This window comes from Chiloscyllium plagiosum, chromosome 11, assembly GCF_004010195.1.
Source record: "Chiloscyllium plagiosum isolate BGI_BamShark_2017 chromosome 11, ASM401019v2, whole genome shotgun sequence".
NCBI classification, from domain to species: Eukaryota; Metazoa; Chordata; class Chondrichthyes; order Orectolobiformes; family Hemiscylliidae; genus Chiloscyllium; species Chiloscyllium plagiosum.
Genome location: NC_057720.1, coordinates 1,048,817 through 1,066,761, shown reverse-complemented (window position 1 = coordinate 1,066,761; position 17,945 = coordinate 1,048,817). Strand labels below are relative to the sequence as shown.

Here is a 17,945-nt window from a genome sequence, read left to right as displayed (position 1 = left end):
TGTCAGAGGGTCAGTGCTGAGGGAGTGCTGCACTGTCAGAGGGTCAGTGCTGAGGGAGTGCTGCACTGTCAGCAAGTCAGTAAAATCAAAACAAGTAGGAAGAAGAGTTGGATTTTTGGTCCTTGATCATGACTGTTCTGAAATTGCTGATATCTAATTTCCATCCCTTTTCCCATTTTCCTTGATTTTTCCTCCTGATCTATCTCAGTCTTATAGGGCTCTGCCCCCACAGTTCTCTGTGGCAAGGAATTCCAAAGACTCTCAACACCCTTGGAGAAACGCTTCCTTCTGATCTCAGTCTTAAATTGATGCCCCTTTATTTTGAGACTGTCCCCTCTGGATCTGAACTCTCCCATGAGGGACAACATCCTCTCTGCATTAACCCTGTCTTTAAGAGTCCTGTATGTTTCAGTGAAACAGAAATGGAGTGCTGCAATGTTGGAGAGTCGGTGCTAAAGGACTGCTGTCCAGTACTGCACTGAGAGTGCCAGCCCCTGGATTTTGTACTGAGAACCTTTGCATGATGCTTAAACTTCCAACCTTCTGAATCACACCATGACCTACAGAGCCATCACTACCATACATTAAAATACTGGCACAGTTTGCAGGGCATTAGTGAATCAGAAATTTTTTTAAAAATTAATGAACAGTTACATCGTCATTAATTTATTCCAGATTTTTTAATTGAATTCAACTTTCATTGCCTACCATGGTAGAAATCAAACCATGTTTTAGATTAGAGTACTTACAGTGTGGAAACAGGCCCTTTGGCCCAACAAGTCCACACCAACCCTCCAAAGAGTAACCCACCCAGACCCATTTCCCTACATTTACCCCTGCACCTAGCACTATGGACTATTTTTAGCATTGTCAATTCACCTGACCTGTACACCTTTGGACAGTGGGAGGAAACCGGAGCACCCGGAGGAAACCCACGCAGACACGGGGTGAATGTGCAAACTCCACACAGACAGTTGCCCGAGGCCGGAATTGAACCCAGATCCCTGGCACTGAGGTAGCAGTGCTAACCACTGAGCCACCGTGCCGCCCCTAATGTTCCCACAACATTTACCAGAAGCTCCAGATTACTAGTGCAGTGACTTCCCACTGTCCTTCTGCCTGCCCATTTTCCAGTCCCACTTTCATGTACAATATCTGCACTTGTCTCATTCTGTCCTCATGAGCTTCCCCAATATTAGTTGCTCTCCATTTGGTATTAATATAAAATATAAAATATAAATATAAAATAACTTAATGAAAAGAAAAAATGAACACTTTTTTTCCAGCAATATCCTTGACAGACCTTCAACCCCAATGTTGGATCAGGCCTTACTTAGCTCTTTAATTTCTTGCTCAATTGATGAGATTGCAAGTGTCGCCTTTCGGACTTTTGTCGGATATGATATTCTCTGTTACTGTCTGCCCCCAGGATAGCCGACTCTAATGTATTGACTATCCCTTGGAGACTTCAGCAAACAAACTGTCCTTCTACTGGCAGGAATCTTTTTGTCTCAGCTGAAACCTGATTGAGGCCCCTGGCCATCTGATTTTCCATTGATCTTTATGATTTCATCTATTTTTCTACTCAACCTGTTCAGAGATGTTATTACACACCTCTGGAGCAGGTGGGACTTGAACCTGGGATTTCTGGCTCAGAGGCAGGGACACTATCACTTTGCCCCTATGGTTCTTGTATTGATTCCAGTCAGTAAGCACACTTCAGCTGTTATGTCCCCAGGTAGTTTGCTAATCCAAGTCATATGGTTTCTTGGAAATTATGTCATTAGTTCACTGTTCTAATCTCATTTTAAAAAAGAGTCTCTTTCTCAAAAAACTATGAACAAAAGCCAATTTACTTCTCCTTCAGAATCCACCTTCCCAATTAACAATAATATATTACAAACCTTCAACATAATTTTAACGTTTTGGTTTTGCTTATCTGTCCTTCATTGTTGGTGTCATATTAAGTCTGGTTTATGCTTTTGTGAATCACCTTGGGGTGCTTCATTGTTGCAAGAGAGAGAGGTTCACATGATTGTCACCCCACTCATTACTTCAGTTGTTCACTTGCCTCATAACCGATGTATAATAGCAGCTGTGTGTACCATCTACAAGATGCACAGCAGCAACTCCCCAAGGCTGCTCTGACAGCATCTTCCAGAACCATGGCATGACCTTCACCAAATAGAAGGAGAACAGCAGACGATATGCAGGAACGACACTGGTGACAAGTTCCCTCCAAGTCACACACCATCCTGACTTGGAAATATCCCATTCCTTTGGTGGTGTTGGGTAAAAATTCTGGAAGTCCCTCCAAAGCAAGTGTTGTGCTTACCCCAAACTAAACAAGACTGCAGTGGTTCAAGAAGGCACCACCACCTTCTCTAAGGCAATTCGGGATGGGCGATAAATGAAAGAGACTATATAAATATGAATTTTTGGTTTTAATGTACTAAATGATTTGTGATATTTTTCTACATTTGCCTGAGCAGAGGAATTGTCTCGATCAGGAGGGTCGTCACAAAGTTCATCTTATTCCCCACGAAGCAGTGAAATATCTGGTGGTGAAAGACTGGAAGAGGAGAAGACTGATGATGAAGAGCAGGAAAGATTGACCCTTTCTGAAGATGAGGGGGAGCACATGACTGCCAAAAAACTGGGAGCAGCTCCTGGAGAATCCCAGCAGGAGAGCTTTGAGGTGAAAACTGTAAATAACATAGGGAGGGAGGATGAAAAAGTCACAGGAGCAGAGGCCTTACTTGAGGGTCAAGTAGATTCTGAGGAGAAAATCATGCAGTCTTCAGGGGGAGAGGATCAATCACTACAGAAAGCAGCCACAGGCTCTGAAGAAAAGGTTGGAACGGATGAAGGAATTGAAGCTAACAGGGAGACGAGTGCGAATGCAGAGAGCAGCAAGGAAGGTGCAGAAACAGATGAAGAACCTTTAGTAACTGTGGGAGTTCACGACAGACATTCCAAAGACGTAGCGTTGAGAGGTAGTGAGGTGAGCGTGTGCACTGCGGAGCTCTCTGTGTCTGGGAGATCTGTTGGTGAGTAAATGCAGACTCCCGAGTGCTGCCTTTCTACATGCATGTACTGTCCCAGCTCTCTGCTCCCTTTTAGTTACAGTGTTGACCTTGGCTGCATTTCCAACACAGAAAAGCCAACTCTGAAGAGATGCAGTTACAACATGTCAATTAAAACTGATGCACGGTGTGTTTAGTCTTCCCTGTGTGTGCGTTAATGGGAGAACCGACCTATTGTGTTTGCAAATACTTGAGCTGAACGTGACCAATAATTTTGTGCGTGTTTGTATAAGGGGCTGTGGTGAATCTCATAGAAAGTGCAGCAGTTCTTGATGATTACAATGCAGACCTTACAGCACAGAAACAGGCCATTTGGCCTAAATGGTTCATTTCTGTTCAGTATGAACCCTTCTCCCTTTCACCTGTCACCATGTGCTCCAATTTCACTGTGCAGCAATCATGCTTGTAATTGTTTTTACAGCTATCCTGTTGTCTCCACATACTTTACACCACAGCAGCAGTAAAATATGGCCTATGTAGGTTAGTTTGTTCTTAAAGTAGGATAAAAGGTCAGCGCGACTTCGAGAGTCCAATGGGCCTATACTGTGCTGTACTGTTCTCAGCTCTGTATAATTCTCAGACTACCTATTGCTTTCTCCCTCCTGCCTTGGCTCTCCCTTGAAGTTAACAGGATATAGATTAGTCTTTGTGAATGATGCAGAGTAACCCCCAATTCATTATCACTGTTCACTGCTGTTCAAAACCAATTTGTAACCCCTTGAATAATAAAGCCAAACACTGCAACTGCTGGAAATATAAAATGGAAAACAGAAAATGTTGAGAAACCCAACAGGTCTGGCAGCATCTGTCAGAGTTTAACATTTCATGTTCAGTAACACTTCTTCAGAACAGTTTGTCAAGCAATTTCTGTTCTTGTGTTTTAATCCCCCTGGTTTAACACTGAGCAAAAACGAGCATTCCTGGAGATAATTCACGGACCCATCATGTTTGTTTGAACTTCTTTGCATTCTATAACAAGGGGGCACAGTTTCAAAGTAAGGGGCTTCATACTTTAGATGAAGGTGAGGAATTTGTTCTCTCTGACTGTCACTGGCTGAGTTAGACAGATGTTTGATCAACAAGGATATTGAGGGTACATGGAGACAAAGGGAAATGAAGCTTGGGCCACATTTACCCCAGTCAGGAATGTATTAACTGGCAGAGAAGGTTCAAGGGGCCAAATGGCTGACTCTTGTTTGGAGTTCTTAATTTCTCTATCGTCTCAACCAAGGAGTTGAGCTGTTTTTCGCCCAGATTTAACAACTATATCAAACGAGCACCAGAAGGTAGTGAGAGTTGAACATTGTATTCTCATCGTTAAGATGTACCGACCTTCAGGCCCCCAGTAACCCACAAGCTTGTTCACAGTAGATGTCATCTTATTGCAATTTTAGATCCTGTTAATCTGGATCTCCAGACACTAAACTGAGGGTAAATTTTGAGGAAAACATATGACCTATTTTTCTGTGAAATTGCAACTAAATGATAAGTGCAGTAAAATTTGGGGCCTGGGTTTGAAGGGAGATCTTGTACTGCAGTAACTACCATCCCGGCCTCTCGGTTAAAAACACCAAGTTCAAGTCTTTCTCGAAGACTTGATGTCCCTGGAAGGTGCATTTCTGTCTTGACCAAACAGGTTGAATATCAAACTGCAAATCCTTACCGTGCATACCAATGCTAAGAGAGAAGAGTGGGAGAGATTAGATTAGATTACTTACAGTGTGGAAACAGGCCCTTCGGGCCAACAAGTCCACACCGACCTGCCAAAGCGCAACCCACCCATACCCCTACATTTACCCCTTACCTAACACTATGGGGAATTTAGCATGGCCAATTCACCTGACCTGCACATCTTTGGACTGTGGGAGGAAACCGGAGCACCCGGAGGAAACCCACACAGACACGGGGAGAATGTGCAAACTCCACACAGTCAGTCGCCTAAGGCGAGAATTGAACCCGGGTCTCTGGAGCTGTGAGGCAGCAGTGCTAACCACTGTGCCGCCCGCTTCCTTGTCAGCCAGGCCTGATGTGGAGAGGTGTCCTCTCAAACTACAGCCTGTGGGACTGGCCAGAAACCTGTTCCAAGAAAACCTTTCTATGGAAGTAGACTTATACATGTACTTCGTCTGCCTCATAAACCACTAAATACATGAACACCTTTCATCCTGCATCGGGTTTGAGGTGCACATTTGGGTCTTTGTGATCCTCCTCCATCCCCCTCTCCCTCTCCCTCACTCCCTTCCTCCTTGTTTGTGTTCCTTCTTCCCTCTAGCTCTCTGTTCACTCCATCATTCTTCCTGCCCATTCCAGTTCTCCTATATGGGGCTCTTTTTCTCTCTCCTATCTCTCATTCATGTTCACCTTCCTCCTTCTCCTCTTGCTCTCCGTCTTTCCCAACTCCTCTCTTTCCCATCCCTCTATCTGCCTCCTGGTCTTCTATTCTTCCTCCTCTCCCTTTTTACCCCTTTCTACCTCATCCTCTCCATCCCACACACTTCCTCTCCTCTCTGATCCCTCTTTCTCTCCACTTCCCTCTCTTCCTATGTCCCTCCCACATTCCCATCTCTTCCCCACTTATTTTCGATTTGCTTTCACACTCTGTTTGTGTGTGTGTGTGTCTTTCTCTATTTTTCTCTCTCGCCCTCTCTCTCTCGCGCTCTCTCGCGCTCTCTCTCGCCCTCTCTCTCTCGCGCTCTCTCGCGCTCTCTCTCGCTCTCTCTCTCGCTCTCGCTCTCTCTCCACCACCTCGTTTTCCCCATACCCTGTATCTCCCTCCACTCACCCAGTGCTCGGTCCCTCCTGCTGCTGCTCTCTTGAGAAGTTGTCCTTGCGAAATGCTCCATCTTGCTACATTTCCTTCAAAGATCTCCTCCATATCTTAGAGCTCCCCGTCAGGAATTTGAACGGATGTTCCTTTGCCCTGCTGAAAATGGTCCTTTGTCCCTCTTGTTTGGGATGTTTTTGTGATGTTTTGTGTATAAATTGTAAATTATTGTGATGAATCTCTAGCCCAAAGCTGCTCAGCTGAACTGAGAAACCATGGTCAGCACAATGTTCTGCAGAGTTCAGAGAGGGGAGAGAAAACAACGAGCTTGGATTTAAAGGATAAATGTTTTAAGGAGCACGGAACAGTCTGGGATTCCACAGTCATATCTTGAAATAGAACAAATATGAACCAGGAATATCAGGCTGGTTTGTAACAGCTTTTCCACATCTGGGTAACAAAGACATAGCAGTGCAATTGTAATCAGACCTGTGGAGCCCTTGCTTTTAAATTGCAGCAACCAAACCGTTAGATTTCTATCAGATAACCACAGCCACAATTCACATTGACATTGTACAGTATGAGACTGTATCCAGACCAGGTGCACTGTGCCATTTACTTATATTCTCCTTGATGTGTTTTGCTTTACCTTTCATCTATCCAGTTTGTCCTGTATCAGTGATTCACTTCTCATATTTTGAGTTGTTTTTTGTTCCTGTAATGTGTGTGTACATGATGATGCTGTCCCCCATCATTTGATTAGACAGCTGAACCTCCATTATCTGTTGAGTAGATGGCAGGTTTTTGTTTGATATCCCATTGGTTGATGTGATGATGGTGATGGAGCCAAAGGCTGGGAGCTCAGATTCCACCAGGTCAAGCTGCGAATTGAGGTTGAGATAATCTGATAACCTGAAAGTTGTCAAGATGACCACAAGCACCATGGCTTTCCCCAGTGGTCCTCAGGAGAGAGAATCTGCCACTCTAACCAAGCTGGCCTAATGGGACTGCAGTTGTTAATGATCCTCTGGAGTACAAACTCCAGAAGATTTTCCCACTGTCTTCCCAAGGGGTAACCGAGGTATGGGCAATAAATACCAACTTTAACCAGTACGCTCGCATCCTGCGAACGAATGAAATGGGTCAAATGCAGAAAGTCCAGATTCTAGTGCTGCACAGATTGGGGTGACGCTAACTTGTCCAGCTCAGGATCAAACTGTCTCAGTTGTTTCATAAAGGAGAGTTGGAAAACCAAAAAATCCTTGGACAAGACTTGACCCTGGGATAATATTGAAAACTAATTGGAATGGATAAAGGGGGTTCTGCACTGTGTGCATGTGTGTGCGTGGCAGTGTGCTTGTGTGTGCACGTCTGTCAGTGTGTGCTTGTATAGGTACAGAGATAGTTATCACATATAAATTTATTGTCTTAACAAAGTTGATTGTATTTGTTTCTGATGCAGCAATAAATGTAAACTTTGGGTGGATGTGAATGGAATTGCAGCCTTTTTAATATGTAAGCCCTCTCATTATTGAGTGACATGAGAAAATTCTCATGTTAAAAAAACACACACAACATACAAAGAACACTGCTGAACAATGAAAGGATTGGGTAAAGTACTTTTGATGCAAACTATTCCTGTAAGCTTGAGGATATTCTCCACAGCTTCGTTTCCTAAGAAAATAGGAAGAGGAGGAGACTATTCAGATCCTCCAGTCTGCTACACCGTTCGGCTTAGATGATGGTTAATCTGCACCTGACCTCCATTTAATCTCCTTTTCTCCAATACCCAAACCCAACAAGAACGTGTCGATCATAGTCTTGATGGCTCCAATAGACTCCCAACATCCGCAGACCTTTGCAGGAGCAAATTGAAGATTTCCCTGCCCTTTGTGTGAGGAAGTGCTTCCTGATGATGACCTGGGTCAGATATGAAGGTTCTGCCCATTGTCTTGGACTCTTTCTCCCACCACAGGAAATAGTTACAATCTTTCGTAAATTTTAATCGCCACGGTTGGATCACCCTTCAGTCTGCAATATTTAAGAGAACGTAATTTTAGTCTGTACAACCCGGCCTCATCATTTAACCCTTTCCTCCCTGGGATAATTCTGGTGAATCTGCTCTCCCCCAGGCCCCAAGGCCAGTGGCCAGTCTCCCTTTCCTGAGGTACGGGGCCCAAAACTGAAACCAGTTCCTCAAATGGTGTGTCTCCTTATCTACTGGTGATGCTAATTCATGGTGGATCTTGACTGAAAAAGGAGTCTTCAACGTTAATCTGAGAAAATGAAGCAGCACATTACCCGCGAATGACTTGGGAGCAGCATGGGTGGAGTGGGAATGAGGCAGGTATACATTCAAACTGAGTCTTTCCCTCACCTGATCACCGTTCGCCACAGCCAAACTGTGGATAATAGTCGCAAGTGAAAAGGTCATTTCTAAACTTCCAAGTCACTTCCAACCCCTCAGCTGGATTATTCTTATGTCTGATCCTGGGCCCAGCTCTTTTGGAAGGATGAGGAGAGGGTGTGGAGCAGATTTACTAGAATGGGATCAGGGATGAGGAACTTCAGTGAATGTGGAGGGACTGGAGAAGCTGGGATCCTTCTCCTTCGACCAGAGAAGGTTCCGGGAGATTTAACTGAGGTTTTCAAAATCATGGAGAGAGTTTGATGGAGTAAATCAGGAGAGAGTGTTTTCAGGGACAGGAGGGTGAGGGAGCAGAGGGAGACAGATTGAAGAGAATCGGGGAAAAGCCCCAGAGGGGGAGGGGAGGGGGATTGTTTTACACAGTGAGTTGTTGGGATCTGGAAGGTGCTGCCTGAAAGGGCGGTGGGAGCAGATTCAATCAGAACTTTCACACAGGGAATCGGGAAACACTGGAAAAGAAATAAAATTGCAAGAAAATGTGGAAAGAATATGGGGTCCTAATTAGATAGCAAAGGTCAAGCAGCAGCATGGTGGACTAAACAGTCTCCTATACTGTCAGATTCCATTCTAATTTGCAGCAAAAGTAACTGACCCTTTATTCACTCACTGTTTGAAGTTAATCTCCCAACTTGTGGAAATTCAACTAAACTATGAAAATATGTAGAAATCAGTGCATTGATCTGCTGCCCATTCTCTGTTATTGCTGCATGTGCCCACACTGGATGATGCATGGCCAGTCTGCATTGATGCATTTGAGTGTTGTCATGTATCATGTCAGTGTCCTGCACCTCTTCATCTCCTTAAGGTAGTCTGTCAGACCTACATCATTAACCAAGATTTGGTCACCCTGTGCTTCCATCTCCATATATGGTTCCCTGTGAAATTTTGTTGATAACAACTGTAAGCACCTTGAATGTTTTACTCTGTTAAAGGTGCTCTACATAACTGGAAATTCCCGTTGACATGATCGGTGTGCCATTGTTTGATGATGTACAGGTGAATGATTTGCATTGTTTCTTTAAACTCTTGTAAACCACATTAAGTATTGGCTGTCATTGCTAATTTCCACTTTTGCATTGTTTTTGTGATTCCATTTGCGATTTTCATCACTGCCACCTCCTCCGCCCCCCCTACCACCTTGCACTGGTCCCGCCATTCTGATTGGGTTATCCACTGCATTTGTGAACAATGTTTGGCTGCCTTCCCTCCCCCAGCCACTCTGTCCCTCGATGTTACAGAGGAGCGCAAATCTCTTCAGGAGAAAATCGCAGATGCCATTAAAGAGGAGAGGTGTTGTAATTCGGAGCCCGAACCCAGTGATTCCAGCACTGAGGAGGAGGATGAGACGGCAAGTGGAGATGATACAGAGAGAGCATCCGTGCAGAGGCAGGAGAGTAAGTTGCACACTTTACCTTCTGTGTAGCCTAGGATCACATTGCATACAGCTGAATTATTCAGCAAAGTGATGAATGATGAAAAGAACAAACTTGCAATTGTACATCAACATTTCCCTGCCTTATGATATCCCAAAGCACTTTACAGTCATTAGTTTGAAAATACAGTCACTATGATCATGTCAGGATTCAGGACAAACAGTTGTCACGCAGTAAGATCATGCAATACTCATTAGATATTTCAATCTTCTTTTAGTGAAATTGAAAGATAAACATTAGCTAAAGGGCCCTGGAACTATGAGTCTTACAGCTATTTCTACGTACCCAATGACTTTTTCAGCAGTGGTCGCACAGGGAAATGAACAGTGCTATTCTGAGTTTCCTAGGAGTAACTTGATTCATTCAACGCTGCCTCAACAAATTGTCGAGAGAACTCCACCTTCATAGCTTCCTGGTCAGGAGCATTTTGCTGATTCAGTTATGGCATGACGGGCATCCAGAACCTGAGAAAGGAGCACTCCAACTTCCAGAGTGCTAATGTGTAACTGTAGACCTAATCATCTTCACACTATTGTCCTATCTCCTCAGGTCATTAGGAAGTTGACAGGCATAAATCTCTTCTTCAAGAGTGGGGTGTTGGAAAAACAGCAAGTCAGGTAGCATCTTAGGATGGTGCCTGACCTGCTGTGCTTTTCCAGCACCCCACTTGACTCTGATCTCCAGCATCTGCAGTCCTCACTTTCTCCTAAATCTCACCTGGCACCTTCAGCAGAAGCCATACATTGACCAGTTGGCTACACTGAGCCTTTGACATATTAACTCAGTGTATGAGGAATGCACTCAACTGTGTCATTATCTTAGCTACAGTGAAAATCTTCAAGGGAGAGAAGAGGAGCTGACTTACATCCAATTAAATTAAATCCTAAATGTATGTGGGTGTGTAAACGTTACAAGGATATGTTAGAACCAATATTCTTCCATTATGGACAACAGATGGAGGAGGGACTGAAGGTGGCAAGGGCACGCAATGTACTGAGAGTGGGGATCTTCCCTTCCCATCACCAAGTCTGGCTTATTAGCATCTGTATTGAGCGAGATGGTCACATCCTAAAGGACATTGTTGCACTTGATAAGGGAATTATTGAGCAAAAAACATACCTTGTCCTCACCAACTCACCTGTTACATTCATCTGCCCATGATAGTAGTGGTAAGAGTGACCACTGCATAGTCCTTGTGGAGACAAAGACTTCTTCATCCTGAGGATACCCTGCATCCTGTTGTATGGCACTGTCAACGTGCGAAGTGGGATAGATTATATCCTGATCCAACAACTCAAAACCACTCTCCATGATGTGATGCAAGTCATCGGCAGAATTGTATTCAATTGCAATTTATAAGCTCATGGCCCAAAATATTTCTCATTCAACTAGTATCATCAACGAGAGGATTAAGCTTGGTTCAATGCAGATTACAGGAGAGTGTGGCAGGATCAGTGCCAGGCAGGTGTTGGCTTTTGACATTACAACACAGGAGTATGTTTCCCCATTAATCATTGCAGCAGTGTGCACCATACAGAGCTAAGCACAGACAACAGATTGCATCTCCGGTCTGCAGTCCTGCTACATCCAGACATAAATGGTGCTGGACAACTAAACCACTAACAGGAGGTGGAGACTCCACAAATATCCCCATCTTCAATCACAGGGGACTCCATCACATCAGTACAAAAGGAAAGGCTTGCAACCATCTTTAGCCAGATACACCAAGTGGATAATTTATCTTGACCTCCCCAAAGATGGAGAGCAGAAGCTGACTATTTGAGTCTGCCCATCTTCCAGTGAGATTATGGCTAATTGATAATCCTCACTTCCACTTTCCTGTCTCTTCCTCTTAAGGTCACTGGCATTCCAATCCTGAGATACCAGGACATAGCCTTTAGCCAATCGAATCAGTTCACTTGGTTATTGTTTAGTATATACAAATCCACAGTTTGAAGTGATCTCGCCAAGGTGATTAGTCCATCACTTAAGCCCGTGGAAGGGAGAATGTTTCTCTCCGGGGGATAATGGATTTGTATTGAGTCCCAGTGAGGGAGAGGCTGTTTCTGCAAGGCCCCTGGCTTGTCCTGAGCCTGATAATTGAGACTGGATTCAGGCCACCCATAGGAATGTAAGAGATTCTACCAGCAAGTGGTATTCCAAAAGAAAATTAGAGCACAAAAAACAGGGAATCCCAGTCCCTCCAGAATAAGCAATCTCAACATTGAGGAAGTGATAATATCAGTTGAATGAGGAATATTTTGGGCCATGGGGTTATAAGTTGCAATTGAATACCATTCTGCTGATGACCTGCATCACATCATGGAGAGTGGTTTTGAGTTTTTGGATCAGGATTGAATCTATTCCATTTCTGGCAATAGGGCCAAAAGCTTTCTCAGCCTTGCAATACAATGGTGAGGTACACTGGCTGCCAGGTGAAACTGCATCAAATGTTTTGCTACCTAACATTCTTCATGGTGTCAAACAACTGAAGACACTGGATACTACAGAGGCCATGGACCCTGACAACATTCCATCAAAATACTGAAGGCTTGTGTTCCAGATCTAGTGACATGGTTTGCCAAGGTATTCCAGGGCAATTCAGTCTATATTTAATGATCAGCAAAATGAGGAAAGTTCATATGATTGAAGCATTTTAAATCAGTAATGGGTTGATGGGTTATGGAGAGCGGGCAGGGAAGTGATGATGAGGCCAAAGTGAGATTATCCATGATCATATAAAATAGTGGAGCAGGCTGAAAGGGTTTAGACCTCCACTCTACAGATGAGAGGAGATCTAATTGTTGTCCATAAGATGCTGAAGGCGATTGACAATGTTAATGTGTAGTGGGTCTTTTCCCTTGTGGATGAATCTAGAATGAGAGGTCATAGTTTTAGGCTAAGGGATAGCAAATTTAAGATAGATAAGGAAAAACAGAAATGTAGAAAACAGGAGCAGAAGTAGGCCATTCGGCCCTTCGAGCTTGCTCTGTCGTTCATTACGATCATGGCTGATCATCCCACTCAATAACCTGTTCCCACTTTTCCCCCATTTCCTTTGATTCATTTACCCTAAGAACTCTTATCTATCTCTTTCTTGAAATCATATATGAATTCACGTTTTAGCCTCGAATGCTTTCTGTGGCGGTGAATTCCTGTTGGCAGGCTCACTATCCTCTGGGCGAAGACATTTCTCTCAAAGGATCGTGGAATTCATGAGCCCAGATCACGGCTGATGCTGGGATGTGGAGGAAATTTAAGGAGGAAACAGAAACATTTTTAATTACTAATGGGAGAGTGGGCAGGAAAGTGGAGTTGAGGTCGAGATGAGATCAGCCAAGGATGTATTAAATGGGGGAGCAGGCATAACGGGCTGAATGGCCTGTTCCTATGTTATAAATGAGTTGCTTGCTCAACCATTTCAGGGTCAACTGCTTTGTGGTTCTCAAGTCATGTAGACCAGACCAGGTAAGGAAGGCAGATTTCCAGGAACAGATAGATTAGGAACATGAGGAGTAGGAGTTGGGATTCAGCTGTCAAGCCCGCTGTGCCATTCCACTGGATTATGGCTGATCTTCTAACTCAGTGCCATTTTCCCACACCAACCCCTGCCTATTAATCACTAGCCTATTAATCCGGAGACCCAGGTAATATTCTGGTTTCAAAACCCACCTTACCCTTTTGTCGATGGTGAAGTTTGACTTTAATGCAAATATAGAATTAAGAATCTAATGATGACCATGAATCTGTTGTCATTATTAAGAAATTTATTAATCTATGTCTTAAACATACACAACGACTGAACTTCCACAGCCCCCAGGGCAGAGAATTTCTAAAATTCGCAACCTGCCTAGTGAATCTCAGTTCCCTTATTCTGAGTCTTCTCCCTGTTTTTAGATTACATTACTTACAGAGTGGAAACAGGCCCTTCGGCCCAACAAGTCCACGCCGACCCGCCGAAGCGCATCCACCCAGACCCATTCCCCTACATTTACCCCTGCACCTAACACTACGGGCAATTTAGCATGGCCAATTCACCTGACCTGCACGTTTTTGGACTGTGGGGGGAAACCGGAGCACCCGGAGGAAACCCACGCAGACACAGGGAGAATGTGCAAACTCCACACAGTCAGTCGCCTGAGGTGGGAATTGAACCCAGGTCTCTGGCGCTGTGAGGCAGCAGTGCTAACCATTGGGCCACCGTGCCACCCACAAACAGGGAAATATACTTCCTGCAAGATTTCCAGGAGATCACACCTGATTCTATTGAATGCAGACCCTGTTTCCTTGAACCCAACGAGAAAATGCTGGAAAATCTCAGCAGGTCTGGCAGCATCTGTAAGGAGAGAAAAGAGCTGACGTTTCGAGGGTCAGTTAGACTCAAAACATCAGCTCTTTTCTCTCCTTACAGATGCTGCCAGACCTGCTGAGATTTTCCAGCATTTTCTCTTTTCGTTTCAGATTCCAGCATCCGCAGTAATTTGCTTTTAACCTGTTTCCTTGATCTCCCTTTGGAAAACAATCCCACCATTCCAGGGATCAGTCTTGTGAACTTTCACTGCATTCCTTCTCGTCAAACTATATTCAACTGCAAACAATGCTCCAGATGTGGTAACCTATAATTTCATACTGTCTTTACTGAGACTAGTTTCCAATTGTAGATTTTTCTTTACAGTTGAATGTAAGTTCCATCAACTGCTGTGCGAGGAATTTGAACCTGTGTCCCCAAAGTAGCAGACTGGCCTTCTTGGATTACCAGTCTAGTGACATTATCACTACATCACCATCTCCCTCGAACTGTCACTCCCTCCACCAATAACAGCAGCAGTGTCTACTATCTACAAGATGCACAGCAGAAATTCATCAACGCTCCTTAGACAGCACCTTCCAAACCTGCAAACATCTCTATCCGGAAGGATGAGGGCAGCAATGGGATGGAAACATCATGTTCCCGTCCAAGCCACTCGCCATTCCCACTTGGAAGTATGCCACTGCTTCTCATTAGGAGATCTACCTACAGCACATGGACTGCAATTATTCAAGAAGGCAGCTCACCCCCACCTTCTCAAGTGCAACTAGGGATAGGCAATAAGTTTTGGCCAGCCAGTGACACCCACACCCATGAGTGTTAATAAAAAAAGTCACATTATCCTTTCTCTCACCATGATTGCTCTGTTCCCTTCCCGAGTTAAATAACCAATTTGAGACAAGAAGGGTTTCTTGTCCTCAGTAATGATGGCGATGGGATGTACAGTGATGGGAAGATCAGTTAACATTTTTTTATTTCTCTTCCTCGACCAATATTTTCTCCCTCAACTGACAATAAGTGGGCGGCACGGTGGCTCACAGCACCAGGGTCCTGGGTTCAATTCCAGCCTCGGGTGACTGTCTGTGTGGAGTTTGCACATTCTCCCCGTGTCTGCGTGGGTTTCCTCCGGGTGCTCCGGTTTCCTCCCACAGTCCACAGATGTGCAGGTTAGGTGAATTGGCCATGCTAAATTGCCCGTAGTGTTAGGTACATTAGTCAGAGGAGAATGGGTTTGGGTGGGTTACTCCGGAGGGCCGGTGTGGACTTTCTTTCTACCTTCTCCACCATTCCAGAAGATGACAATCTCACTCCACTTCTCTACCGGATCCCTATGTCCTTTTGTTCCATGTGTCTATTTTGTATTTTTTTTAATCTTTTGAGTCCATGGGAACTTACTGTGTGAAAATTGGTTGCCCCATTTTGTTGTGACACAGTGGCTGTACTTGAACAAAGGTATTCTTTATCAATATGAAGAGGTAGAGGGTGATGCATCTATGTTTGCTGATGACACAGACAAATTGTGTTTACCTCACTTGCTGGAGTGTTTTATTGAAGAGGTGGCAGAATGAATTGATGAAGGCAATGCTGTTGATGTGGTGTATGTGGACTTTTTAAAATTCATTCATGAGATCAGGGTGTTGCTGTTTGGCCAATGATTTATTCCCGAACTGTCCAGAGGGCACTTAAGAGGCAATCCCATTGCTGTGGGTCTGGAGTCACATGTAGGCCAGACCAGGTAAGGATGGCAGATTCCTTCCCTAAAGAGCATTAGTGACTCAGGTGGGATTTTCCAACAATCGACAATGGTTTCACGGTCACCATTAGATTCCTAATTGCAGATTTTTATTGAATTCAAATTCTACCACCTGCCTTGGTAGGATTTGAAGCTAGGTCCCCAGAACATTATCAGGGTCTCTGGATTAATACTCCAGCAATAATACCGTGGGCCATCGTCTCCCCTGTAAAGGTGCCACACAACAGACTGTGATAGCTCAAGCGAATGTCAACACGAATATATAGTTGGCAGAGTGACAGGACACCAAGTGATAGCAATGGGTGTTTCTCAGATCAGGGAAAAGGGTCATGCTGGAGGTCCCCAGGAGTTGGTGTTGGGACATTTGCTTTTCCTGATGTGTATTAACAATCCAGATCTGTGTATAGAGGGAGCACTTACAAAGTTTACAAATGATATGAAACTGGAATGCACTCTGACCTTCAGAGGACACAGACAAGTTGGGAGACTGGGCAGACAAGGGGCTGCTGTGTTTTACTGCAGAGAAATGTGAGTATTTTTGGTGTTATGGACTAGGCCAGGGGTAGCAGGGTGGCTCAGCTGTTAGTACTGCTGCCTCACAACACCAGGGACCTGAGTTCGATTCCTGCCTCTGGCAACTGTCTGTGTGGAGTTTGCACATTTTCCCTGTGTCTGTGTGGGTTTCCTCCCACAATTCAAAGATGTGCAGGTCAGGTGAATTGGCCTTGCTAAATCGTACATAGTGTTAGGTGCATTATTCAGGGGTAAATATAAGGTAGGGAAATGGATCTTGTTGGGTTACTCTTCGCAGGGTCAGTGTGGACTTGTTGGGCCGAATGGCCTGTCTCCATACTGTTTCCATCTTTAAAAAAAGTAGCCAGGCCCCTACCTTTGCTAGTTGTTTTAAGCAGGTATAACATGGATATTCCAGGAGGGACGCAGTTGGTCAAACCACTTCATTTTAAACAAAACAATTTATTTACAAGATTACCGAATGAAACAAAAACAAAGAGAACAGAATACTGAATAACTTAACCTATGTGAGAACCCAACTGATTATACCAATTTAATGCTGCTGATGTAAATACTTGCAACAATCCCAATAAACACCCCTTGGCACAAAAGGTAAAGTCAAACCCAGGGTCTTACAGGAGGAGGAGAGAGAGAGAGAGATGCTAGCATGGAACACCCTGTTCATGTAGCTGTTTCTTGGGATCAGCAGCCTCAAACACTGCCTGACTGCTTTCAGACCAAACCAGAGAGAAGCTGAGCTGGGAGAACTGGCCACTCCCCTTTCACTGTACAAGGCCTTTTTTAAAAATTGAATTGAAAGGCTTTTGCCTGAGGCAGTATCTGTTAGCTATAATCAAACTGGCCCACAAACCCATTGAAACTGAGACATTTCGTAGCCTGTGTGTTTAACTTTGTTAAAGGAAAAGCATCATCACTGTGGGCACTACTTTTCAGATTGAAGATGTGAAGAGACTGTTCAGTAAAGATTCACAAGAACGTGACCAGGCCTGAGGAACTTCAGTCACACTGACAGATTAAAGAATTGGAACGGTTTTTCTAGAGGAAGGGGGTGTTCAGTGGAGTTAGGTTGAGGTGTTCAACTTTATGAAGGGGTTCGACAGCAATTCGGGAGAAACTTGTAAATGGTAGTGGTTTGAGGACACAGGACGTATTTAAAATAACAAATAACAAAAGGAAAAGTGAGATGAGAAGAATGTTTTCACAACATGTGACTCATGACCAGAGGCAAGTCCATGGCACCGTGGCTGCCCACACTGTACAGGGGGCAGGAAGGCATCGAGAAGATGGATAGTGACAGGAGATTCAATAATCAGGAAATAGAGGGATATTCCTGCAACTTCACACACTTCATAATCTTCAGCTTGTCAGCTGTACCTACATTCTCCACACTCACATTCAATCCCATTCACACCAAACCCTCTGTGTCACTGATTGACGTTGTCTGCGAAAAAGGCAGAAAACCAAAGTTTGAAGACAGAGCCAATTCATCACATTTATCCAAGCAACTCCACCTCACTCTATTGTACTGGTTTTTTCTGGGTTTTCAAATTCCTCCAACATCCAGACCCCCTCCCAATCTCTGTAACCTCCTCCAGCCCCTACACCCCTCCCCGTCTCTCTAACCCCCTCCAGCCCCCC

General features: G+C 44.3%; 1 protein-coding gene across 1 annotated transcript in view; it reads left to right on the top strand.

Annotated features, from left to right (window-relative positions):
• The window catches only part of erich3 (glutamate-rich 3), a 101,307-nt gene that overhangs the window by 65,356 nt on the left and 18,006 nt on the right, over positions 1-17,945 (top strand). Inside the window, exons 12-13 of the mRNA XM_043700061.1 lie at positions 2,493-3,050; positions 9,493-9,672. Coding sequence (XP_043555996.1) covers positions 2,493-3,050; positions 9,493-9,672 — 738 coding nt within the window. The remainder of the gene's footprint in view (positions 1-2,492; positions 3,051-9,492; positions 9,673-17,945) is intronic.